Source organism: Salmo salar, chromosome 16 (assembly GCF_965601325.2).
Source record: "Salmo salar chromosome 16, fSalSal1, whole genome shotgun sequence".
Lineage (NCBI taxonomy): Eukaryota > Metazoa > Chordata > Actinopteri > Salmoniformes > Salmonidae > Salmo > Salmo salar.
Window position 1 is genome coordinate 64,887,707 of NC_138306.1, and position 26,103 is coordinate 64,913,809.

At 41.5% G+C, this 26,103-nt stretch overlaps 2 protein-coding genes across 10 annotated transcripts in view; one reads left to right on the plus strand and one right to left on the minus strand.

Annotated features, from left to right (window-relative positions):
• Positions 1 to 15,008, minus strand: part of LOC106574310 (intersectin-1) — a 64,208-nt gene extending 49,200 nt beyond the window's left edge. For all 8 annotated transcript variants that reach the window (XM_014150137.3, XM_014150134.3, XM_014150136.3 and 5 more), the window contains exon 1: positions 14,840 to 15,008. The gene's annotated coding sequence lies outside the window, so the exon portion shown is untranslated. The remainder of the gene's footprint in view (positions 1 to 14,839) is intronic.
• Positions 15,009 to 15,223: 215 nt separating this feature from the next.
• LOC100196748 (ferry endosomal RAB5 effector complex subunit 4) lies at positions 15,224 to 21,941 on the plus strand. Of its 2 annotated transcripts, XM_014150142.3 has the most exons (13): positions 15,224 to 15,583; positions 15,704 to 15,781; positions 16,072 to 16,144; positions 16,280 to 16,324; positions 16,527 to 16,595; positions 16,736 to 16,869; positions 17,055 to 17,166; positions 17,543 to 17,563; positions 17,685 to 17,783; positions 18,013 to 18,125; positions 20,120 to 20,225; positions 20,407 to 20,452; positions 21,063 to 21,941. In XM_014150142.3, the coding sequence occupies exons 1-13, from the start codon at positions 15,518 to 15,520 to the stop codon at positions 21,160 to 21,162; spliced, it is 1,062 nt and encodes a 353-aa protein (XP_014005617.1). In that variant the 5' UTR covers positions 15,224 to 15,517; the 3' UTR covers positions 21,163 to 21,941. The 2 variants fall into 2 exon arrangements, with proteins under 2 accessions (XP_014005617.1, XP_014005618.1); XM_014150143.3 differs by lacking the exon at positions 17,543 to 17,563 and having other exon boundaries at positions 15,225 to 15,583.
• Positions 21,942 to 26,103: the final 4,162 nt, after the last annotated feature.

The window sequence follows — 26,103 nt, forward strand, 5'->3', positions numbered from 1 at the left end:
TCTCTTCGCCCCAACCTGGGCTTGAACCAGGTACCCTTGCACACATCAACAACTGACACCCACGAAGCATCGCAAGGGGAACATCTACTTAGGTCGCAGAGCGAGTGACGTCACCGATTGAACCGCTATTAGTGCGCACCACCGCTAACGAACTAGCCATTTCACATCGGTTACACTGGCTTGGTTAGAAACAACGTGTTGGGACTTGGCTTATATTTTAATTGAGGGATGAAATAGTAGCATATGAATACATTTATCAAAATAACGTTTTTATTTAATTGGTAACCCATTGTAGAAAAGCAATTGTACACTCGAGTTTGTGGAAAACTACCTTTTTAGCACGGCTGTGGTGCAGTAATAAGTACGAGGTGGAGCCGAGTACCTAACACCTAACCATTTCCTTGGCTCTCTTGTAGAGTGTATCCATTGTTTTCAGTGCCATGATGTCCTTGAGGAGCAGATTCAATGCATGAGCAGCACAGCCAATGGGTGTGATGTGAGGGTAGGACTCCTCCACTTTAGACCAAGCAGCCTTCATGTTCGCAGCATTGTCTGTCACCAGTGCAAATACCTTCTGTGGTTCAAGGTCATTGATGACTGCCTTCAGCTCATCTGCATTGTAGAGACCGGTGTGTCTGTTGTCCCTTGTGTCTGCTCTTTTAGAATACTGGCTGAGTAGGTGGAGATGATGTAGTTCATTATTCCTTGCCCACGAACATTGGACCACTCATCAGAGATGATTGCAATACAGTCTGCTTTCTCTATGATTTGCTTGACCTACACTTGAACTCCGTTTAACTCTGCATCCAGCAAATGAGTAGATAAAGCATGTCTGGTTGGAGGGGTGTATGCTGGGCAAAGAACATTCAGAAATCTCTTCCAATACACATTGCCTGTGAGCATCAGAGGTGAACCAGTTGCATACACAGCTCGAGCAAGACATTCATCAGCATTTCTCTGACTACGTTCCGCCATTGAGTCAAAAAAAACATCTGATTCCAGGAGGAACATGAGCTGTTGCTATCGATAAGGTGTCCGAGTCATCATTTTCACATCAAATAGAAGTAGAGGGACTTTTGTCAGAGGTTGCTTGGTGAGAGCGCTGAGGGAACTTTATGCACTTGGCCAGATGATTCTGCATCGTGTTGCATTCTTCACATATGATTTGGCACAGTATTTGCAAATGTACACAGCTTTTCCTTCTACATCAGCTGCAGTGAAATGTCTCCACACATCAGATAGTGCCCGTGGCATTTTCCTGTAAAGATCAGAAAAAAAAATGAGTAAAAATAAATAAATACAATTCCATGTACAGATAAATAGTTAAGCAGTTAGATGTCACGACTCCTTTGTATGATAAATGTTTTAAAATGAAACATGTATGGAAACAGGTGAATTAACACTCCTCAAGCAAGCTAAAACCCACATGGTAGCAAAAACTAACTAGCAGAAATTGTTCACAAGTTTGAAATGATTTAAAGCAAACTTTGCTGTAGGCTACTATTTACTAGTTAACAAAAACTCATGTATGTCATTAAATAATTCACCCCACCCAGTATTGTAATCAAAACTTACCAGAAAGCATGTAGTCCTTGGCTCAGACAGTGTAGTAGTGTGGGCTCAATAGCATCTCATTTGTATGCAAGATCTTGAGAATCAGCTGTACATGTAATGGAAAAGTGCACTGTGCATGCAGAGGATTGCAATTCCATTTAATTGGGGATAGTTTAACCAAAATATTCCACAAGACCTAGAATTGCCTTATGTGTATCCCACGAAAAAGGTTCACTTTTATAAACTAATTTAAGCAAAATTAACTTCCCATGGAAAATTTTCAGAAAAAAATTCGGAAATTTCCCGTAAAGTTTCCTACCCTTTGCAACCCTATGTGGAACTGGAAGTCGATGTGTTTTTGTTCTCTGTCTTAAGTGGGGCATGGGGTGACGGGAAAGTGTGAGGGGTAATAATAGACCCCACTTCACGTCCCTCTCACCCTCACCATCCACGCCTAGACACACTCTGGTGTGAAAGTCCTGTGCCGCTACTGTTATCACATTCTTGCCTGTAATGTTGACGTTAAAAGCAGTGCCACACTGGAGGACAAAAGTGGCTAAGTAGAGGGACTGTCATCCTATTAGGGCTAGGCCCTGAAAATTGTCAAAGAATCAAGCCACCCAAGTCATAGAACATTCTATCTGCTCCTGCACGGTAAGAGGTACCGGAGCAGCATGCCTGGGACCAAAAGGCTTCTTAACAGCTTCTACCTCAAAGCCATAAGACTGCTGAACAGTTAATCAAATAGCTAACTAGACTATTTGCATTGACCGCCTTATTTTATTCTCATCTATTATAGGTTTTTGCACTGACTCTCTTGCACAGGCTCCATGTATACTCACTGGACTAACCACATACACTACACTGACACACACATGCATATTGACTCCACACCAAACACACACATATTGACACTACACACATACATACATTCGCTGCTGCTGCATACTCACTTAACCCCTACCTACATGTACATATTACCTCAATTACCCCATACCCCTGCACATTAACTGGGTACCGGTACCCCTTTAATATAGCCTTGTTATTGATATTATTTTAATTGTTTTAAATTTTTCCATTAGTTTGACATTTTTCAAACTTTTTCTTTACTCCGAATTGTTGGTTAGGGGCTTGTAAGTAAGCATTTTGCTCTAAGGTCTACACTTGTATTTGGCGCATGTGACAAAATCTGATTTGATATGGCCTAAATATTAGAGCCGAGACCCTACCAGTAATGCAATCCTCATTAATATCATGGCAACAAAACAAACCAGATTTACCTTATTTAGAAAAACAGCCCTAATATTGGAAGCAAACATCATTATGTTGTCATTCAGTCACATTTATTTATTTTCCAAGCTATAGCCCACAATATTTGACATACAACAGGTTTTTAAAGGAACAAATAGGTGGCCAACTTTGTGTTTTCATTTTCTCCATGGAAAAAATACTGCTAGTCACAACCCTACTAGTTAAAGTGAACAGCACCAAGTGGGGCTGACAATGGCACAGGAGTGTTTTTTTCTGGATCAAAAAGAGGCTTAGGTGGTGGGCGTGGCAGGGGACGTGGCGATGCCAAATTGTAGTGGAGTTTAAAACATATTTTATTAAACTGCTACAGAACTTAAGAAATATGGTACCTGATGAGAAGAATTGATTTTGATGTATGTATAAATTGCAAGACTGTCTTTCACTGTGTTTTTGATACTCAAATGGATGACAATACTAAAGATCTATGGTGGACTGCATTGTGAACAATAAGATTTGGAAGATAAAATGTATTATGACTATAAAAACAACTTGTCCCCTCAAACATAATTTTTAAACAAATCAAAACGGAATTAAAAATAATTCAAACGCTGGACTCCAAAAAACAAGTTGACCTACAAAAACTTCCATGGACACTTAAATTATGTAAATCATGTTAAGTAGCCTAATAATGAAGCCATTTATTGACGTGAAAACAGATTTGTAATCATATGAATTAAATCTAGTGTTTGTCAAATTAGATTTTATTTTTTTTAAATAAAGATTATTTTACACAAAAAAAACTATTGGCGCTGTCGGCACGGATTAATTTGAGAAAACGATAAAAGCCCCCCATCTTTATTTATTTAGCAATTTTAGCATTCAAGCAAATTTATTGCAGTTCTGCGAATTTTCCCATGGAGCCGAGATACAATTTTGCAGTTTTATAAAGTACATTTCCTGCAATTCTACACATTTCGGTCATGGAACTGAGAGAAAATGTTGCAGTTTTAAAGCAAATTTCCATGGATTCTACATATTCTGCCATGGAGCTGAGAAAACTTTGCAGTTTTAAAGATAATGCATATAATTGCAGGAAATTATGCCATGGCTAATGCTGTGTTCTTGTGCTCAAACTTAACAAAATCAATACTTCATAGTTTGGAAATGTTCCGTTTGGACTTAGAAACCCTTGGGCGTGCTGCCTATGTCAGAAAAATCCCTGCACAGGTGGGGAAGCTGTTCAAGTCATCAAGTGACTTTTATGGTGTCCTTGAGCTGCTCAGAAGAATACTAATAGCAGCAAAAAAAGCATTGTGAGAAATCCAAACAAACAAAGTGTAGGAGAAAAAGCTATCAAAACACACAGACATATGAAGTGATCCAAGTCGCACAGACACAGGCCGATTTGGATCGACTGAAGAAAGGAATAAAAATAAGTGTCACTCTTCCTAGAGCTGGCCGCCGGGCCAAACTGAGCAATCGGGGGAGAAGGGCCTTGGTCCGGGAGGTGACCAAGAACCCGATGGCCACTTTGACAGAGCTCTGGAGTTCCTCTGTGGAGATGGGAGAACCTTTGAGAAGGCCAACCATCTCTGCAGCACTCCACCAATCAGGCCTTTATGATGCTAGAGCGGCCAGATGGAAGTCACTCCTCAGTAAAAGGTACGACAGCCCACTTTGAGTTTGCCAAAAGGCACCTAAAGGACTCTCCGACTATGAAAAACAAAATTCTCTGGTCTGATGAAACCAAGATTGAACTCTTTGGTCTGAATGCCAAGCGTCATGTCTGGAGGAGACCTGGCACCATCCCTACGGTGAAGAATGGTGGTGGCAGCATCATGCTGTGAGGATGTTTTTCAGCAGCAGAGACTGGGAGACTAGTCAGGATCGAGGCAAAGATGAACAGAGCAAAGTACAGAAAGATCCTTGATGAAAACCTTCTCCAGAGCACTCAGGACCTAGACTGGGGTGAAGGTTCACCTTCCAACAGAACAACAACCCTAAGCACACAGCCAACACAACATGGGAGTGGCTTCGGGACAAGTATCTGAATGTCCTTGAGTGACCCAGTCAGAGCCCAGACTTGAACCCCATCAAATATCGCTGGAGAGCCTTAAATAGCTGTGCAGCGACGAACCCCATCCAACACTGACAGAGCTTGGGAGAAACTCCCCAAATACAGGGGTCCCAAGCTTGTAGCGTCATTCCCAAGACGACTCGAGGCTGTAATTGCTGATAAAAGGTGCTTCAACAAAGTACTGAGTAAAGGGTCTGAATACTTATTTAAAACAGTGATATTTCAGTCCAAAAAATATAAATTAGCAAAAATGTAAAAAAAACTGTTTTTGCTTTGTCATTATGGGGTATAGTGTGTAGATGGGGGGATCGATTGAATACATTTTAGAATAAGGCTGTAACGTCACAAAATGTGGCAAAAGTCAAGGGGTCTGAAAACTTTACGAATGCACTGTACAACAGAGGTGAAAACTGTGCAACACACACAGTTATTTCCTCATCTCCAAGAGAGATCCAAACTGCATGCAGATAGTATTTGAGGGAATCCTACTCCCAACTGCAGCACCAACATCAGAATTATCGCTCATCAAACTAATATGACCTTGGATAAAAGGGAGTTGGTGTTTAAGAACTATTAAACTATCAGATGGCTTGTCAATCTTGGGTCCACAGATCCTGCAGTGAATGCTGAGCAACCAATTGGCAGTCTGGTGACCAAAGGGCAGCTCTGGTTCACTGGTCAAGGGTCAAAAGGTTGAGGTGGGGAACGGGGCACTGGGGTAGCAACTAGAGGTCGACCGATTAATTAGGGCCGATTTCAAGTTTTCATAACAATCGGTAATCGGTATTTTTAGGCACCGATTGTGGCCGATTTTCTTTTACACCTTTATTTAACTAGGCAAGTCAGTTAAGAACACATTCTTATTTTCAATGACGGCCTAGGAACAGTGGGTTAACTGCCTTGTTCAGGGGCACAACGCCAGATTTTTACCTTGTCAGCTCGGGGATTCGATCTTGCAACCTTCCGGTTACTAGTCCAATGCTCTAACCACCTGCCTTACATTGCACTCCACGAGGAGCCTGCATGGCAGGCTGACTACCTGTTACGCGAGGGCAGCAAGAAGCCAAGGTAAGTTGCTAGCTAGCATTAAACTTATCTTAGAAAAAACTATCAATCTTAACATAATCACTAGTTAACTACACATGGTTGATGATATTACTAGTTTATCTAGCGTGTCCTGCGTTGCATATAAATGGATGCGGTGCCTGTTAATTTATCATCGAATCACAGCCTACTTCACCAAACGGGTGATGATTTAACAAGCGCATTCGCAAAAAAAAGCACTGTCGTTGCGCCAATGTGTACCTAACCATAAGCATCAATGCCTTTCTTTAAAATCAATACACAAGTATATATTTTCAAACCTGCATATTTAGTTAATATTGCCTGCTAACATGAATTTCTTTTAACTAGGGAAATTGTGTCACTTCTCTTGCGTTCCGTGCAAGCAGTCAGGGTATATGCAGCAGTTTGGGCCACCTGGCTCATTGCGAACTGTGTGAAGACCATTTATTCCTAACAAAGACCGTAATTAATTTGCCAGAATTGTACATAATTATGACATAACATTGAAGGTTGTACAATGTAACAGGAATATTTAGACTTAGGGATGCCACCCGTTAGATAAAATACGGAACGGTTCCGTATTTCACTGAAAGAATAAACGTTTTGTTTTCGAAATGATAGTTTCCGGATTCGACCATATTAATGACCAAAGGCTTGTATTTCTGTGTGTTATGTTATAATTAAGTCTATGATTTGATATTTAATAGAGCAGTCTGACTGAGCGATGGTAGGCAGCAGCAAGCTCGTAAGCATTCATTCAAGCAGCACTTTTGTGCATTTGCCAGCAGCTCTTCGCTGTGCTTCAAGCATTGAGCTGTTTATGACTTCAAGCCTATCAACTCCCGAGATTAGGCTGGTGTAACCGATGTGAAATGGCTAGCTAGTTAGCGGGGTGCTCGCTAATAGCCTTTCAAATCGGTGACGTCACTCGCTCTGAGACCTTGAAGTAGTTGTTCTCCTTGCTTTGCAAGGGCTGCGGCTTTTGTGGAGCGATGGGTAACGATGCTTCGAGGGTGGCTGTTGTCGATGTGTTCCTGGTTCGAGCCCAGGTAGGGGCGAGGAGAGGGACGGAAGCTATACTGTAACACTGGCAATACTAAAGTCCCTATAAGAACATCCAATAGTCAAAGGTATATGAAATACAAATGGTATAGAGAGAAATAGTCCTATAATTCCTATAATAACTACAACCTAAAACTTCTTACCTGGGAATATTGAAGACTCATGTTAAAAGGAACCACCAGCTTTCATATGTTCTCATGTTCTGAGCAAGGAACTTAAACGTTAGCTTTTTTACATGGCACATATTGCACTTTTACTTTCTTCTCCAACACTTTGTTTTTGCATTATTTAAACCAAATTGAACGTTTCATTATTTATTTGAGGCTAAATTGATTTTATTGATGTATTATATTAAGTTAAAATAAGTGTTCATTCAGTATTGTTGTAATAGTCATTATTACAAATAAATAAATACAAATCGGCCGATTAATCAGTATCCGCTTTTTTTGGCCCTCCAATAATAGGTATCGGCGTTGAAAAATCATAATCGGTCGACCTCAACTAGCAACAGCCTCTATGGTGCACGCCAGGACACCTGCTTCTTTGAAACATATCTAGCTGTAACCTATATCATGTTGTTTTGGCAGTATAATTAAATATGCTGAAAATGAATGCACTGCAGTTGACTGTGTGGATTGCTGGTGGGTAGATTTAATGTGACAGTTTCCTATCGAGGACCTGAAATGCCATACTCCAGCCAATGTCAAGTCAAGGTTGCCTTGTAGCTGAGCAACCCAGGGGCGATAGATAGGAGCGCTGCAGTATCTGCAACTGTGCAGCCAAAGCTCTCTCCTCACATGCATGCGCACACACACACACACACACAACACAAGCCCGCTGCCTATCAGTCAGCACATAAGCCCCGATGCAGATCAGCTCAGTCAAAGGTTAATGTAAAAACGCAGAAACGATTAGGAGGTTTGGTGGGCCGTTTTCCCTGCGCTATGAAAAGTCTGGAATTCCCTCTGCAATAACCACACCATGTTCAGGCCTTAGGGGAAAATTCCCAATTCAAAAGCCAAGCCTTATACTGTGTGTATTGTGAATCTACCTACCATCAACAAGACTGCATTTCTTAACAGCCAGCGCAATTTTCTGTTTTCTTGCCATGACTCTATAGTAGGGCACGGCGATATGGCCAAATTATCATATCAGTTTTTTCTCTCTCGGTATGACAGTATTTTATGTTTAGAAATGTGTTTTATGAGTAGTACGTGCCCCTCGGGTGGCAGCATACATTCTAAGTGATTTCAATGGGTCTCTCCATTCTGAATGTTTTATACTATTCAATTCAACCAAAATATGTACTGCACTTTAATCATTTTCTGCATTTCCACACATGGCTGCACAATATGGGCAAAAAAATCTAGAACTTATTTTTCACCAAATGTTGCAATTGTGTTTTGACTTGCGATTTAGATCCAACACACTTGGGTGAACATTTGGAATCATGGAAACAGAATGTTTATTCTATATTTAGAATATAACAGTGGAGGCTGCTGAGGGGAAGACAACTCATAATAATGGCTGCAATGGAGTAAATAGAATGATATCAAACATGTTTGATACCACGCCATTCCAGCCATTATATTCCATCCCAGACATTATTATGAGCCGTCCTCCCGTGGAATATAAATTTTAGTGGGCACTTTAAATACAGCGTTGTTTGATATGACAACAAATGAAAATGTCAGGGAGGAGTTATTGTGACAGGGTAGGAACCAAAGTGTTGGTCAGTGTTTCCTAGGAGACCCTATAATCTTTGGCTACATTAAATGTTTCTTTATGTTGGCAACATATTCATGCTTCTCCTATTCCTCTTTCATTTAGAAGATACTGTTGCACAAACAACATGCTGATTTAGGCCTACACCATCACTGGTATCAGGCTGTATAGCTAGCTACGTTTGCTCTGACTCAGTACATTTAATAGCTAGCTAGCCAGCCAGCTAACTAGTGATTAGCATTAGCGGCTAACAAGATTTAGCTAAACATGCTAAGGAAAAACAAACTAGGTGTTTGCAGATGTAAGAAAAAGAAACTAATAGTGTCATTTTATAACGCTTGTGGATTTATATTAAGGAAAGTGAAAACAACATCGGGTGGGGATAGGTCTGTGTGGAAAGCAGAATGGAGAGTGCGGAGAGGGATGACCCAAGTTTTTTATTTTTATTTTATTTAACTAGGCAAGTCAGTTAAGAACAAATTCTTATTTACAATGACGGCCTACCGTCGTAATGGTTTAAACTACAAAAATGGATGTTGCACAAGGCATATCCCATTTAACAAATCAAACATTCAAATACCGTTATAGAAGGTAAAGTAAAAACCCCAAATGGTCCATGCATCAATACCGGTATATAGTAAAATACAGTATACCGCCCAGCCGTACTCTATGATATTGAATAAAGCTGATAAACAGAGAAAAATCCAAAGCCCCATTTGAGAGGGAGATGCAAGTCCAGCAAAGCAGTTCCCCCAGCCTTTGCTGCTAAGACGCCAAACCAGAAAACCAAATAACTGAATTAGCATGCTAACACTGATCATTGGCGCCAGAGCAGCACAGTGGGTCTCCTACAAGTCAGCCAAAACTCAGCAGGCTATAGCACTGGAAAGTGAAACTGTGGAGGCAAAAGGCACTCTATGCTATGGCCTTGTGACCAAAATCATATTACAAAATCAAAGCATGTCACTTCCTTCATGCCCCTCAAATCAAGATAACTTGGGGTAGGGTGTCATTGACAGCAATAAAGTTCAATGCACATTAATAATTTATATGATCTTTCTTGACAGCCAAGCTGGCATTGCTTCTAGAGTCAGACAGTGGAGCTTGGTTTAGGTTGGGCTACTGGGTGTGTGTGTGTGAGGCAATGCCAAACATGGCTGTTAAAAACCACTCGCTCTCTCTTTCTCTGCAGGTCTCCCTCTGACAAAAACACACACACAAATGCATGCTAGTGGCATGGCGAGATGTCAGACAGAAATATCCTAGAGTAGACACGTTTTTTGAGGGATATTAATTTTATTAGCTAAACAAAAGATGCAAAATAATCCAACCTGTGCAAGACTAATGATGTCAGGGCAAGGGCACAACCCAGCTTTTGGCAATAGCTAACTAGCAAGTTAGATATGGCTAGGTCCAAAGCCGCCTTTTCTATTGCAAATAGAAAGCTATGGCCATGACATTCCTATTGAAGCGAAGCAAAATATTAAAATTAAAGCATACCTAGGTAGCAAGCTAACTGGCCAGTTAACCTGTTTGGGATAGGGGGCAGTATTTTCACGGCCGGATAAAAAACGTACCCGATTTAATCTTTTTACTACTCCTGCCCAGAAACTAGAATATGCATATAATTAGTAGATTTGGATAGAAAACACTCTAAAGTTTCTAAAACTGTTTGAATGGTGTCTGTGAGTAACTGATATGGCAGGCCAAAACCTGAGAAGATTCTATACAGGAAGTGCCCTGTCTGACAATTTGTTCTCCTTCTAGGGCATCTCTATCAAAAATACAGCATCTCTGCTGAAACGTGACATTTTCTAAGGCTTTCATTGGCTCTCAGAAGGCACCAGAAAGTGGAATGAGAGCTCTCCAATCTCTGTGCGAAAAACAGCAGGAGTTTTTGTGAGTGGTCCTGCTGAGAACAATGACACTGGAGTCCGCGTGCACGAGACGACTACATGTTTTTCTTTCAGTGTTTGAATGAATACAACGTCGCCCGGTTGGAATATTATCGCAATTGTACGAGAAAATTAGCATAAAAATGTATTTTAAACAGCGTTTGACATGCTTCGAAGTACGGTAATGGAATATTTTGACATTTTTTGTCACGAAATGCGCCCGCGCGTCACCCTTCGGATAGTGACCTCAACGCACGAACAAAACGGAGCTATTTCAATATAACTATGGATTATTTCGAACCAAAGCAACATTTGTTGTTGAAGTAGAAGTCCTGGGAGTGCATTCTGACGAAGAACAGCAAAGGTAATCCAATTTTTCTTATAGTAAATCTGAGTTTGGTGAGGGCCAAACTTGGTGGGTGTCAAATTAGCTAGCCATGATGGCCGGGCTATGTACTCAGAATATTGCAAAATGTGCTTTCACCGAAAAGCTATTTTAAAATCTGACACCGCGATTGCATAAAGGAGTTCTGTATCTATAATTCTTAAAATAATTGTTATGTTTTTTGTCAACGTTTATCGTGAGTAATTTAGTAAATTCACCGGAAGTTTGCGGTGGGTATGCTAGTTCTGAACATCACATGCTAATGTAAAAAGATGGTTTTTGATATAAATATGAACTTGATTGAACAAAACATAAATGTATTGTATGACATAATGTCATAGGAGTGTCATCTGATGAAGATCATCAAAGGTTAGTGCTGCATTTAGCTGTGGTTTTGGTGACATATATGCTTGCTTTGAAAATGGCTGTGTGATTATTTTTGGGAGGGTACTCTCCTGACATAATCTAATCTTTTGCTTTCGCTGTAAAGCCTTTTTGAAATCGGACAATGTGGTTAGATAAAGGAGAGTCTTGTCTTTAAAATGGTGTAAAATAGTCATATGTTTGAGAAATTGAAGTTATAGCATTTTTGAGGTATTTGTATTTCGCGCCACGCTATACCATTGGATATTGGTGAGGCGTTCCGCCCTAACAGGTTAACTGTCAATGGACCGTCGTTAGCAAGCTAGTCAGTCTGCTAGCCGTTGGCTTACATGATTGGTTGCTAGCTAGTCTGATTAGTCAGGCTGTAATACATAATTAATGGGTATATACAGCCTGGCACATTTGTGTGAAAAATCTTGTAAATGTTCCTTACAAGCCAGAATGTTGCAAATAAATTGCGTTGAAACTTACTCTGTGCAGTTTGTCCTTCAGATGCTCAAAATTTGACACACAATATCCAAAGGAAAGTATTGTTTATCCTACTTTTTAGCAGCAGGTAGGTATATGGTTCAGTTAGGCACCTAGATAAAATTAGTTTTACATTAGATATTCAGTTCTCTCTCATCAATAGCTATTGAGCCATGCATGCCACAACAATGAAAATGTTATATTCTGAATGCTTGGTTCAATATCTATTGACGAGATAATATCCAATAAAACTACCTTTATTACCTCGGTGCCGAACCCAACAATATAATAACATATGTAACTACCTACCTGCTCTCTAGTCGGGTAAACAATACTTTCTTGTGGATATTTTGTCTCAAATTAAGAGCAGCTGAAGTGAAAGACAAACCACACAGACAACCGGTAGAGTAAGTTGAAATATTCAACATTCTGTCTTGTAAGGAACACTTACCCGATTTTGCACACAAACGTTTCAGCCTGTAGATAATTTAACGTAAGCAATTAATTGTGCATTACAGTCTGATTAATCCGACTAACGTTAGTTGCTAATGTTAGGGTTGAACTGGCTATTTGTATGCATAACCTTTATAATATTCCGGGGAAGCTATGCTACAATATTAAGTACATCAACAGGTGATCTACCCGTAGTTTAAGACAAGAAGAACTACAACCGGCAACAGGAAGTGCGTCACGACGCTGGGATCAGCCTGCACGCCGACGTTAGGAGGAGCAAGTTTAAACCACGCTCCTCCTCCCTCTGACAGGCCAGCATTGAGCGGGAACTATCTCTGTCAGTATAAAAGAGAACAATAGGATGTGTCGCTCTCTTCTCTGTTTTGCCCTGCGAGGTAAAACAGCGAGACCGTATATATACGAACCACACATATACCACACACGCGTTTGCATTAATTAAAGTACAGCTAAATCAGAAGTTACTATGTGCTGACTATTTTGTTCTGTTACCAGAAACGAACTGTCGTAACTTTAACACTAACTAACGTTAATGTGACCCAAACTGCTACAGACCTATATCTATCCTACCTTGCCTTTCTAAGGTCTTCGAAAGCCAAGTTAACAAACAGATTACCGACCATTTCGAATCCCACCGTACCTTCTCCGCTATGCAATCTGGTCCTAAACGCTCAAGGTCCTAAACGATATCTTAACCGCCATCGATAAGAAACAATACTGTGCAGCCGTATTCATTGACCTGGCCAAGGATTTCGACTCCGTCAATCACCACATCCTCATCAGCAGACTCAACAGCCTTGGTTTCTCAAATGATTGCATCACCTGGTTCACCAACTACTTCTCTGATAGAGTTCAGTGTGTCAAATCGGAGGGCCTGTTGTCCGGGCCTCTGGCAGTCTCTATGGGGGTGCCACAGGGTTCAATTCTTGGGCCGACTCTCTTCTCTGTATACATCAATGATGTCGCTCTTGCTGCTGGTGATTCTCTGATCTCTACGCAGACGACACTATTCTGTATACTGCTGGCCCTTCTTTGGACACTGTGTTAACAACCCTCCAGACGAGTTTCAATGCCATACAACTCTCCTTCCGTGGCCTCCAACTGCTCTTAAATACAAGTAAAACTAAATGCATGCTCTTCAACCGATCGCTGCCTGCACCTGCCCGCCCGTCCAGTATCACCACTCTGGACGGTTCTGACTTAGAATATGTGGACAACTACAAATACCTAGGTGTCTGGCTGGACTGTAAGCTCTCCTTCCAGACTCAGATCAAACATCTCCAATCCAAAGTTAAATCTAGAATTGGCTTCCTATTTCGCAACAAAGCATCCTTCACTCATGCTGCCAAACATACCCTCGTAAAACTGACCATCCTACCGAACCTCGACTTCGGCGATGTCATTTACAAAATAGCCTCCAATACCCTACTCAATAAATTGGATGCAGTCTATCACAGTGCCATCCATTTTGTCACCAAAGCCCCATATACTACCCACCACTGCGACCTGTACTCTCTCATTGGCTGGCCCTCTCTTCATACTCGTCACCAAACCCACTGGCTCCAGGTCATCTACAAGACCCTACTAGGTAAAGTCCCCCCTTATCTCAGCTCGCTGGTCACCATAGCAGCACCCACCCGTAGCACGCGCTCCAGCATGTATATCTCACTGGTCACCCCCAAAGCCAATTCCTCCTTTGGCCACCTCTCCTTCCAGTTCTCTGCTGCCAATGACTGGAACGATGTACAAAAATCTCTGAAACTGGAAACACTTATCTCCCTCTCTAGCTTTAAGCACCAACTGTCAGAGCAGCTCACAGATTACTGCACCTGTACATAGTCCATCTACAATTAGCCAAAAACAACTACCTCTTCCCCTACTGTATTTATTCATTTATTTATTTTGCTCCTCTGCGCCCCAGTATTTCTACTTTGCACATTCATCCACTGCAAATCTACCATTCCAGTGTTTTACTTGCTATATTGTATTTACTATTTATTGCCTTTACCTCCCTTCTCACCTCATTTGCTCACATTGTATATAGACTTATTTTTCTACTGTATTATTGACGTGTTTGTTTTACTCCATGTGTAACTCTGTGTTGTTGTATGTGTCGAACTGCTTTGCTTTAGCTTGGCCAGGTCGCAGTTGTAAATGAGAACTTGTTCTCAATTTGCCTACCTGGTTAAATAAAGGTGAAATAAAAAAAATGTCAATAATTGCTAACTAACGTTAGATAGCTTACTTAACATCACATTCAACACAAATTAACTTGGTTGGCTAAAATAATGAACCTTGGAAATATCATCCACTAAAATGCATACAATGGCATATGACTGGTTAGCTAGCTAATAACACGAAATGGGCTGATAAGTGCAGTGCAGCGATTTCCTACCGACCGTCTTGTCTGCCCCCTACCAGCCACTGTTACCAGCTTGCGCGAGCTAGGCTAGCCAGCAATTCTTCCACATTTTTACTGATTGATTAACATATTTTTCTTACCTCATCGTTCGTTTTCCATTCTTAAATAATTGATATGCTAAGGAACTGTGTGTTACTTATAAGATAAAATTGAATGAATTCCCCTGCAATGATCGATTTAGCGAGATATTTCCCCTGTAATTGCAAATTCCCTTCCACCAAGGGCCCGCCGTAAGGCTACGCAAATTGGAAAATGGGGTACTACCGCGAGATGTTGAGTTTTCTGAGCATCTGCAATATCGAGCCAATCAGCCATCGAGATAATATGATCGACGTAAAATTGTACTAATCACATATAGGAAAAATTTGATGGAAGTGGCCCATTGGACTATAATCATTGATTGACAATGAATTCTGTGAATCCGATAAAACAAAAATCGAAAGGGCATCCTAAACCAATCTCGCGGTATCAACATTTTTGGGCGTATGGAGGATTTAAAGGAAACCATACAAATATTTGTTGATGCACGTAGTTAGCCGACGTTAGCTATTTTTCTGCCCATTTTCTTTAAACCGAAGACCGTTAGTTAATATCATATGTCCAATATGACATGTATTTGTTTTGTAAGATATCTGCATACTCATTGACATGACTTAACAGTTTTTACTTTCAATGCACAGTTAAACAAAGCATTGCCAACTGACGTCAGTTGCTCTAATTGCACGTGAATTGCACCTGCATATTGACAGTTTTTCACCATGAAAGGGCTTTACTGTAAAGTGGGTGAAACCGCTGCAGAGGCGAAATTTGTCATCCAGGAAACGGTGAGTGTCCAGCATAATAATGTAGCTATCGCTTTAGTCTAGCATGCCAACGCTTTTAGCAGGAATGCTCATAGTTGGCTGTCTGACAAACTCACTGATTGTCTTTTCAACTTGTCACAGAATGTACCCAGTGCCCTCGGTAGCAACCAGGTCAAAGTGCAAGTGAAGGCATGTGCCCTTAGTCCACTGGATTTAAAAGTAAGTGTAAATGTGTGTTATACTCATTGTATTGTCAATGTTGACTATAAAGACCTAGGAATAGCTCTACTGTCTCAGTCATAATGGACAAGACTTACTGTTGTCACTTTCAATATGCTGCTTAAAATAAGTATCAGACCAGTTTTATTAGTATAAATAATTTGGGGACCAAAGTATGTGTTGCTTTTGGTCAGGGTTGCTGTAGGACAGGCCTACCTTACATGGCCACACATCATGTATGGCTGTATGGGCTACTTGTCACATTTCCTTACCCTCTCTCCTCTGGTTAGCTCCATGAGGATCTAAAGTTCCAAAAGGACCTGGTGCCAGTAGGGAGGGAGATTGTTGGGATTGTCCTCCAAGGTAAACAGGATATCCACTTCATGGATTGTAATTGACCTTGTTTATCACGTTGATGTTTAGTACATTCATTTCACAATGTACTATATTTTTGGAACAAACCTTTAATCGTTTGCAACATTTTTGTTCTGTCTTCAGTTGGGCCTAAGGTGACCTTTTTCCAACCTGATGATGAAGTTGTAGGTAAATGTTACAGGTGGGATCTGAACCCGCTACATAAGGATAAATCCTAGACCTTCAAAACATCCCCTTATTTTGATGATTTTGACATTGTCAACGGCAATGTTCCCGATAATCTATTGAAAGACCCTTCCCATTTATAATTTTTGGATATGACCATGGTGTATTTATCTGGGCTTTGCTTTTCCCTTCTTGCGCATGACAGGAATTCTGCCCTTGGATACAGCGATGTCTGGTTTGTGCGATACCGTCATCATCAACGAGAATCATCTTGGTATGTTGCACACATCCAAAATCCAAATGTTACGCAAGAGTGCATCTATTAGCACTTGTTGGTATAAAGTGATTTCTTGGTACAAATTAAGTAATTGTTTCTTATGCAATAAATTAGTGACTTTTGTGTTCGTTCACCAGTTCAGAAGCCAGAGAAGTTGAGATGGGTGGAGGTGGCAGGGGCCATTCGGGATGGACTCCGGGCCTATACAGCCCTCCATACCCTAGCCCGTATGGCATCCGGGAACACACTGCTGGTGCTGGATGGAGCCAGTGTAGGTATTTCCCCATAGTGGCCACTGATTAGTGGCCCCTCATCTGAGCATTCAATGGCACTGTAGAAATCCATAATTGGACATCACAAGAAGATGGTAGCAAAGAATCTTAATAGTAGCACACAATTTCTCTTTAAGAGAACAAGACTACTAACTGCTATTTTGGCTGTGTTTATGCCTTTCAGCCCTTTGGAGTTCTGGCCATCCAGCTAGCCCACTCCCATGGGGTTAAAGTACTGGCGTCAGCTCTGTCCTCCGAGGACCAGAAGTTCCTGGAGCAGCTTCGGCCCAGCGTCGGTGAGAACAGGGAGGGGGCCAACGTGTGTGTAAATATAGTAGTGGTGTCACAGTAGAGAAGGTGTTGGAAGTTGAGGATTGTAAATTGATGCAGCCGGGTAATAATGGCTGTGAAGAGACAGCGTTATTATCAGTTGCCTAAACCACTCTCATCATGAAAAATACAGTAGTAAAGTTCTGACAGCAACACACAGGACCAGTTCCTCAGACACAGGTTAAGCAGAGTCCCGGACTGAAAAGCATGCTAGATTTAAATTCTCTGGGAAACTGGCCCGTAGTATTTAATCCTAGTCTATGCTCTCTGTTTCCTCTGTCTCATTCTCCGCTCTTACCACTCTTACCCCTGTCACTCTTTGACTCAAATCACGCATTCTAGGGGTGCGAGAGTCTCTTGTAGGTAAGTTTTGTGGGTGTCCCCTTGGAGGTCAATGGAAATGGAGTACCAAAAATGCTTCTTTATTGTTGGAACACTGTTTGGCTTGTGGCCTTCATAAGGGTTTTCCCTGTCCTGTGTCTAGCCAGAGTGATAGGTGTGTGGGATGCCAAGGTGGACCTGGTGGATTCCTGTTTGGAAGAGACGGGCGGTCTAGGGGTGGACATTGTCATTGACTCTGGAGGTAAGAAGCCAGTAGGTGGTTGTTATCCATTATGCTAGCTAGCTTTCTCAAACATGAATTGTAGTGCTGTGAGTGTGTGCTTCTGTGATTTTGTATTTTAACACAACGGTAAAGGTTTGTAACAGGAATAGAAGGAAAATGGAGTCAGTGTTGTGCCCGTGTTTTTATACCCCTGACACAAGCTTAAGAGGTGTCCTTCAAAGTTATTGTGGTGATGTTGTTCCTCCAGTGAGATTGCATGAGGAGGAGCCAGAGGCCAGGTGTCTTCTGCCCTACAAGCATGACATCATCACCCTGCTCGGGGTCGGAGGTCACTGGGTTACAACTGAGCAAAACCTGCAGGTAGACTGCAGTCAAGTATTCCATCCATTCGTGTTGGATTAGAGCAGCCATTTGGCAGTTCAGTTCCACTAGTCGTCATATAAGATTTATTCATCACTACTTGTCACACTCATACATACAATGGGTGATTGAAATATTGTTTGTTTGTTACAAGCTTATTAATGTGTGCTTTTTGAGAAGTTAAACATACTGCAAAAAACAGACCATGAACACTGCCAATGTTATGTTGGGAGGAGTGAAGAGATCTGGGTTAATGGTGTTTCCTGTAATAATGTGTACAGTTGAAGTCGGAAGTTTACATACATACACACCTTAGCCAAATACATTTAAACTCAGTTTTTCACAATTCCTGACATTTAATCCTAGTAAAAATTCCCTGTCTTAGGTCAGTTAGGATCACCACTTTATTTTAAGATTGTGAAATGTCAGAATAATAGTAGAGAGAATTATTTATTTCAGCTTTTATTTCTTTCATCACATTCTCAGTGGGTCAGAAGTTTACATGCATTCAATTAGTATTTGGTAGCATTGCCTTTAAATTGTTTAACTTGGGTCAAATATTTCGGGTAGCCTTCCACAAGCTTCCCACAATAAGTGAATTTTGGCCCTTTCCTCCTGACAGAGCTGGTGTAACTGAGTCAGGTTTGTAGGCCTCTTGCTCGCACACGTTTTTTGTAGTTCTGCCCACAAATGTTCTATAGGATTGATGTCAGGGCTTTGTGATGGCCACTCCAATACCTTGACTTTCTTGTCCTTAAGTCATTTTGCCACAACTTTGGAAGTATGCTTGGGGTCATTGTCCATTTGGAAGACCCATTTGCGACCAAGCTTTAACTTCCTGACTGATGTTTTGATGTTGCTTCAATATATCCACATAATTTTTCTTCCTCCATGATGCCATCTATTTTGTGAAGTGCACCAGTCCCTCCTACAGCAAAGCACCCCCACAACATGATGCTGCCACCCCCGTGCTTCACGGTTGGGATGGTGTTCTTCGGCTTGCAAGCCTCCCCCTTTTTCCTCCAAACATAATGGTCATTATGGCCAAACAGTTCTATTTTTGTTTCATTAGACCAGAGGACATTTCTCCAAAAAGTACAATCTTTGTCCCCATGTGCAGTTTCAAACCGTAGTCTGGCTTTTTTTATGGCAGTTTTGGAGCAGTGGCTTCTTCCTTGCTGAGCGGCCTTTCAGGTTATGTCGATATAGGGCTCGTTTTACTGTGGATATAGATACTTTCGTACCTGCTTCTTCCAGCATCTTCACAAGGTCCTTTGCTGTCGTTCTGGGATTGATTTGCACTTTTTGCACCAAAGTACGTTAATCTCCAGGAGACAGGACACGTCTCCTTCCTGAGCGGTATGACGGCTGCGTGGTCCAATGGTGTTTATACTTGCGTATTATTGTTTGTACAGATGAACGTGGTACCTTCAAGCATTTGGAGATTGCTCCCAAGGATGAACCAGACTTGTGGAGGTCTACACATTTTTTTTCTGAGGTCTTGGTTGTTTCTTTTGAGATTCCCATGATGTCGAGCAAAGACGCGCTGAGTTTGAATGTAGGCCTTGAAAAACATCCACAGGTACACCTCCAAATGACTCAAATGATGTCAATTAGCCTATTAAAAGCTTCTAAAGCCATGACATCATTTTCTGGAATTTTCCAAGCTGTTTAAAGGCACAGTCAACTTAGTGTATGTAAACTTCTGACCCACTGGAATTGTGATACAGTGAATTATAAGTTAAATAATCTGTCTGTAAACAATTGTTGGAAAAATTACTTGTCATTTACAAAGTAGATGTCCTTAGCCGACTTGCCAAAACTTTAGTTTGTTAACAAGACATTTTTTTTAATGACTCCAACCTAAGTGTATGTAAACTTCAACTGAATTAACGCAGTCTTCCCATTGACCTTCAAGTGGATTTGCTCAAGTTTTGTACACAACGTCTTTTGTTTGGAGTTTAATCTGAGCTCGTCTCTCTTCTGTTTCTCAGCTGGACCCTCCAGATAGCCGCAGCCTCTTCCTGAAGGCCGCCTCCCTGTCCTTCCTCAACGAGGAGGTGTGGGGGGCATCCAGTGCCCGCCAGGGGAGGTACCTCCGTATCCTTTAGCTTACCCAGCCCCTCTGGGTCAGCCTCTGGAGGGGGCAGGAATTTAAAATCTAACTATAATTCATTGAGATGAAGCAAACATATTAAAATGAAAATCTGATATAAAGGGTTGAGCATGGATAATATAATTGCTATTGTGTTATATGTTAACCTTACATGCTCCTTTTCAGACATCATGAAGGATATAGTGGAGAAGCTTTCCACTGGGACCTTAAGGTACAGCAGAACTGCAATAATGAGTGTGCATGTGCAGTGCAAGTGTGAATAAGCAAAGGCCTCCCGAGTGGCACAGCGGTCTAAGGCACTGCATCGCAGTGCTTGAGGCGTCACTACAGACCGGGTTCGATCCCAGGCTGTGTCGCAGCCGGCCGCGACCGGGAGACCCACGAGGCGGCGCACAATTGGCCCAGCGTCGTCCGGGTTAAGGGAAGGTTTGGCCGGCCGGGATGTCCTTGACCCATCGCGCTCTATCTACTCCTTATGGTGGGCTTGGCTCATGCATGCTGGCTTCGGTGTTTTCTCCGACACATTGATGCAGCTGGCTTCCAGGTTAAGCGAGCAGTGTGTCAAGAAGCAGTGCGGCTTGGCAGGGTCGTGTTTCGGAGGACACATGGCTCTCGACCTTCGCCTCTCCCGAGTCTGTATGAGTTGCAGCAATGGGACAAGACTGTCACTATCAATTTGGATATCACGAAAGAGGGGTGAAAAGAAAGTTTTCCAAAATATGTTTGAATAAGCATGGTTATACTGTACATTTGATATTGGTATGTTTATGAGTTTGTTTATCCTGGTGGACAGTGCTCACTTTGTCCTCTGTCTTGTGCAGGCCCCAGCTAGAGGACCCGGTGCCTTTGTATGATGCCACAGTTTCCATGGAGATGGTGCAAAAGAATCAAGTCCGGAAGAGGTTGGTTATTCAACTCTGAGGCGGACAGACACTGGTCCAGCATTCCCCTTGTCAAAGACAGGCTCCCAAATTCTGCCTCTCATATTTTCTATGTATTTGTGGCCAGCAGTGGTGGAAAAAGTACCCAATTGTCATACTTGAGTAATAGTATAGATACCTTAATAGAAAGTTACTCATGTAAAAGTCACCCAGTAAAATTCTACTTGAGTAAAAATCTAAAAGTATTTGGGTTTTAAATGTATTTAATTATCAAAAGTAAATGTAATTGCTAAAATATACTTAAGTATCAAAAGTAAAAGTATAAATAATTTCAAATTCCTAAGGATAGCCAGGGGGACACTCCAACACCCAGACATTATTTACAAAAGATACATGTGTTTAGTGAGTCCGCCAGAGCATAGGCAGTAGGGATGACCACGTGTTCTCTTGATAAGTGTGTGAATTTCACTTTTTTTCTCCTGTCCTGCTCAGCGTTCAAAATGTAATGAGTTTTTTTGGTTGGAAGGGGAAATGTATGGAATAAAAAGTACAATATTTTCTATAGGAATGTAGTGAAGTAATTGTAAAATACAGATACCCTAAAAAACGACTTATGTAAGAATACTTTAAAGTACAACTTCATTGGTGGTGTAAAGTACTTGCCAGTCATCCCAATACAATGTAAATATGTGCCAGTTTCTGAGTTGATCAAAACATATCAAATTAGATGGATATCTAATGTTTGCTCTGCTTAGTGTAATTACATTCAGCACATTGAGGCTTGTCTTTTTATTAAAAACCTTTGTGGTTAATCCTCAATCATTGTCATTTTTTACAGCCTCCAACAGAGCAACACATCAGTGGCATGTTTAGTAGGACACACCGTAGCAAATCATTTCGCCACAGACATCTGTAGAACCTTCTGTTTGAAAAAAGTTTTCAGTTTGGTGCCTTACTGAACATGACCCAGCTTGAATTCTACATAAACTGCAACTGTGCTTTTCATGTGTCATTTGTGACCAGAGAAATTCTCACTAAATGATTAATCTAAGGTGGGGAAACAGCAATGTCCTGTTAGTGGAGGCTTTCCGGGATTGGAGAGATACCATTGTCCACCTGTACCGCTCTCTGAGGGCATATCAGAAGTGTTGAGAGACGAGTCGCTTCCAAATAGTTTGTCCTTCCGGTCACACTGTCCTCAGGTAACCCTCACTGTGATTGACCAGAGTTAACAGGGCTACGTTCAGTACATAATGTAACTGAACAGAAACCGTGCTGTACTGAACGACCAGTTGGAAAAAAACATGGAGGGATTTGGTTGTGGGTTCAAAATGCACCGCTGTCCTTTAAATACGTCACTCATTGCTTCAACCCACACCATGGCAAATCCACTTCAAAGTGTTCAAGAACATACAGAAAAGCTTTGGGAAAATGTAATTCAGTACAAACTGTTCCGCAATGTAGCAAACGTTCAAGTGAACTTAGCGCACCCCTGTTGTCGTTGATCTATCAATACATGTTTCCATTGCTTTTGTTGAATAAACCTGGGTCAATGTCGCAAAAAAATCATTGCGAATTGTAATGAAAACGACACATTTTCTAAAGATGGACAAAAAAAAATCGAACTTTCTTTGTTGCGACAAATTGACATTAACTGTTTTTCAAATAACATTGCCGAATACTTTTGAAGGTACGTGGGGCATGTGATGTCAACTATAAGCGCCACTCTACATTTAATATTAAATGTTTACTGCTTACAAAAGAACAATTTTCCAACTCTAAAAATAGCACAAGAATTGTCCAGACTTTCAAGAATGCTTCCCCTTGCTTTTCTGGTTGGCTGGATGCAAGTTTCACCTTCCAATTTCTTCAGATCTACAGGTGTGAGTGCAAGATTCAACATGGCACAGACTAGCTTAGGCAGCTGATGGATCTAGCGCCCATGGGCATGCACTGTAGCTATATGTTGGCACATGATAATTATTAGAATATGGAAAATATTAGTCAATTGTTGCCAGGGGCGCAATTTGCATTTTTGTCCACCCGTTTTATAATTGGAATGTGATGCAAAGGTGTGCTTTAGGACCATGCGGATGCCTCCGAGCGGTAGGCTGTTTATCCAACTGGATAAAAAGCAAAAACATTGTGCCCCCTGATTATTACGTTCTATCCATGCAGGCTACCTGAGACAAACAGAAAGGTGGGAGGGCATATAGGCTGTTGCCAATTTATTAGTGCGCAGTTTGCCTAAATGGGTAATGGAAACACTTGAACCATTACGTTTTTATTCTACACTAGGTTTGTGATTATTTTTGTTGTTGTAAATAGTTTTTTAGATGTGATGTCATTACATCCAGCTGTCTTTAATTGACAAAATAGGTAAATGGAAACACACCCTAGCAGGCAATTGTCGCATCTATTTTCTATGCAAAATGTTGACAACAAAAAAATTCAATCACTGGACAAGTTAATGGAAACATAACTAGTGACAGTGTCATTTTGATGGGCCACGTCCATTGCACTGATAATGAAACACATGGTTGTCTCCTGATAGAAGCATAGCCTGTGATAGATAAAGTGACTGGTTCTAGATCATCATACTAAGTTCTGTGCTGTTCTGTCTGCTTGGCAACAATTGTTTCTGAAGACTCTGCAACATTTCCTGGTTAAGACCCAGAATTCCTTGCTCCTTTCGTCGTAGACATTCCACCACAGCTAGCTGCTCCTAGAGAGACATGTCTGCCCTCTCGGTTAGTTGTGATATCTGGGAAAACAAGGAGGATAAAGCCTCAACGCACAATTTCAAAACAAACTCATTGTCAGATCCTAGAATCGGCTCATCAGCAAAAACCTACATAACCTTGCTCCACTCTACATCTGTAGGTGCAAGCATCAGTTAAAGTGGCCAATGGAGAATAACTGAACCCAATTAACCCAATTATAGCCATGGGTATCAAGTGCAACTCACAACTACGGTACTTTGTCTCCATGACTTTCTTAGCTTTTCTGCTTCGCTCTTTGTGCTTTTGTCTCTTTCCTGCTCTCGATTTGTCTGTGTTCATTCATTTCTTTGTCCTTCTCTGCTCCTGAATTCTGTTTTTTGCTTGTCTCTGACTTTCCTATATCTCACCTCTGTCTTCATGAGTTTTTGTCCTTCTCTAGTCTTGTATACTTTCAGACTTTCAGGTGATCGGCACTATACATAGTGCCTTTTTGTTAAGGCTGACAGAGTTTCCAACTGTTCCTTCCATTATATATGACCTCAAGTTCTTGGTAATCCTATCACCCTGAGGACCATTTTTCCTGCCATTAGAGACTGACATCTCTTGGCTTAAGTCACACCCCCATACTTTTTCATTACATGTTTTGAGCGTCTATGGATTTGCTTTTGGCTTTTTCTATTTTGGATTTAAAGTTCAGGTCTCTTTCCTACAGTACCTTGTCCAGAGCTTTAGTGTTGTCAACCATCAAGTAGTGACAAAGCCTAAGGGCTGCATCAACAATCCACTCCTCTCGGTCCTGGCTCACCACTGCCCCCAAGAGGACACTCTTACAGAAAGGGCTGAAAGACATTCACACACGTCAAAATCATTCCAATTTTAAGCAATCTTGATCTGCGATTGGTACGCACATTTTGGGACTTACATTTAAATACACTACATCTCCAAATTAGTGGATTCGGCCATTTCAGCCACACCTGTTGCTGACAAGTGTATAAAAGTTAGCACACAGCCATACAATCACCATAGACAAACATTGTCAGTAGAATGGCCCATACTGAAGAGCTCAGTGACTTACAATGTGGCACCGTCATAGGATGCCACCTTTCCAACAAGTTAGTTCGTCAAATTTCTGCCCTGTTAGAGCTGCCCCCGGTCAACTGTAAGTGCTGGTATTGTGAAGCTCGCCACCATTGGATTCTGGACAGTGGAAACATGGTCTGGAGTGATGAATCACGCTTCACCATCTGGCAGTCCAACAGACAAATCTGGATTTGGCAGATGCCAAGAGAACGCTACCTGCCCGAATGCATAGTGCCAATTGGGGCTGTTTTCATGGTTCGGGCTAAGCCCCTTAGTTCCAGTAAAGGAAACTATTAACAATGACCTTCTAAACGATTCTGTGATTCCAACTTTGTCTCAACAGTTTTTGGGGAAGGCCCTTTTCTGTTTCAGCATGACAATGCCCCCATGCACAAAGCGAGGTCCATACAGAAATGGTGTGTCGAGATTGGTGTGGAAGAACTTGACTGGCCTGCACAGAGTCCTGAGCTCAACCCCATCGAACACCTTTGGGATGATTAATAATTCTAACTGCGAGCCAGGCCTAATCGCCCAACATCAGTGCCCGACCTCACTAATGCTCGTGGCTGAATGGAAGCCAGTCCTCGCAGCAATGTTCCAACATCTAGTGGAAAGCCTTCCCAGAAGAGTGGAGGCTGTTATAGCAGCAAAGGGGGGACCAACTCCATATTAACGCATGTGATTTTGGAATGAGATGTTCGACGAGCAGGTGTCCACATGCTGTGTATACCCATTGATTCTAAAATAATAGAATTTATAAATGCCTCATGGGCTTAATTCAATGGTCGTAACCTATCAGAACTAAATATGAGCTTGTTTTCTTAATCCACTGTTTGTAAACAATGTAATTGTAAAACACTATAGCCTCAAAACATGATTTTAATATCATGGATGGTCAATTCTTGGATCATATTTGAGAGTGGATAGATTTCTCCAGCTACACCCCTCAGCTGTTTACCTAAACAGTGGTGGGGGCGTGACCACTTTGTTATTATTTGAACTGCAGATTTCCCCTTCAAGAATGTTTTGCAGCTGCTGTTGATTGTGTTATAAAACTGAAAGATAATATTTCTTACTATTGTTCTGTCTTAAGTGACAGCAGTCTGAGGGCGGTCATCAGTCTCCAGGAGGGCCCATCCAAACTAAGGGTCAAGTTTCTGTTTTAGAGAGAGAGAGAG

Bases quoted from the DNA above. Each gene is read 5' to 3' on its own strand.
- LOC100196748 (XM_014150142.3), top strand. From the start codon at position 15,518: ATGAAAGGGCTTTACTGTAAAGTGGGTGAAACCGCTGCAGAGGCGAAA. The intron at 15,584-15,703 runs GTGAGTGTCCAG...AACTTGTCACAG, and splicing joins AATTTGTCATCCAGGAAACG to AATGTACCCAGTGCCCTCGG. The intron at 16,596-16,735 runs GTATGTTGCACA...TTCGTTCACCAG, and splicing joins CATCAACGAGAATCATCTTG to TTCAGAAGCCAGAGAAGTTG.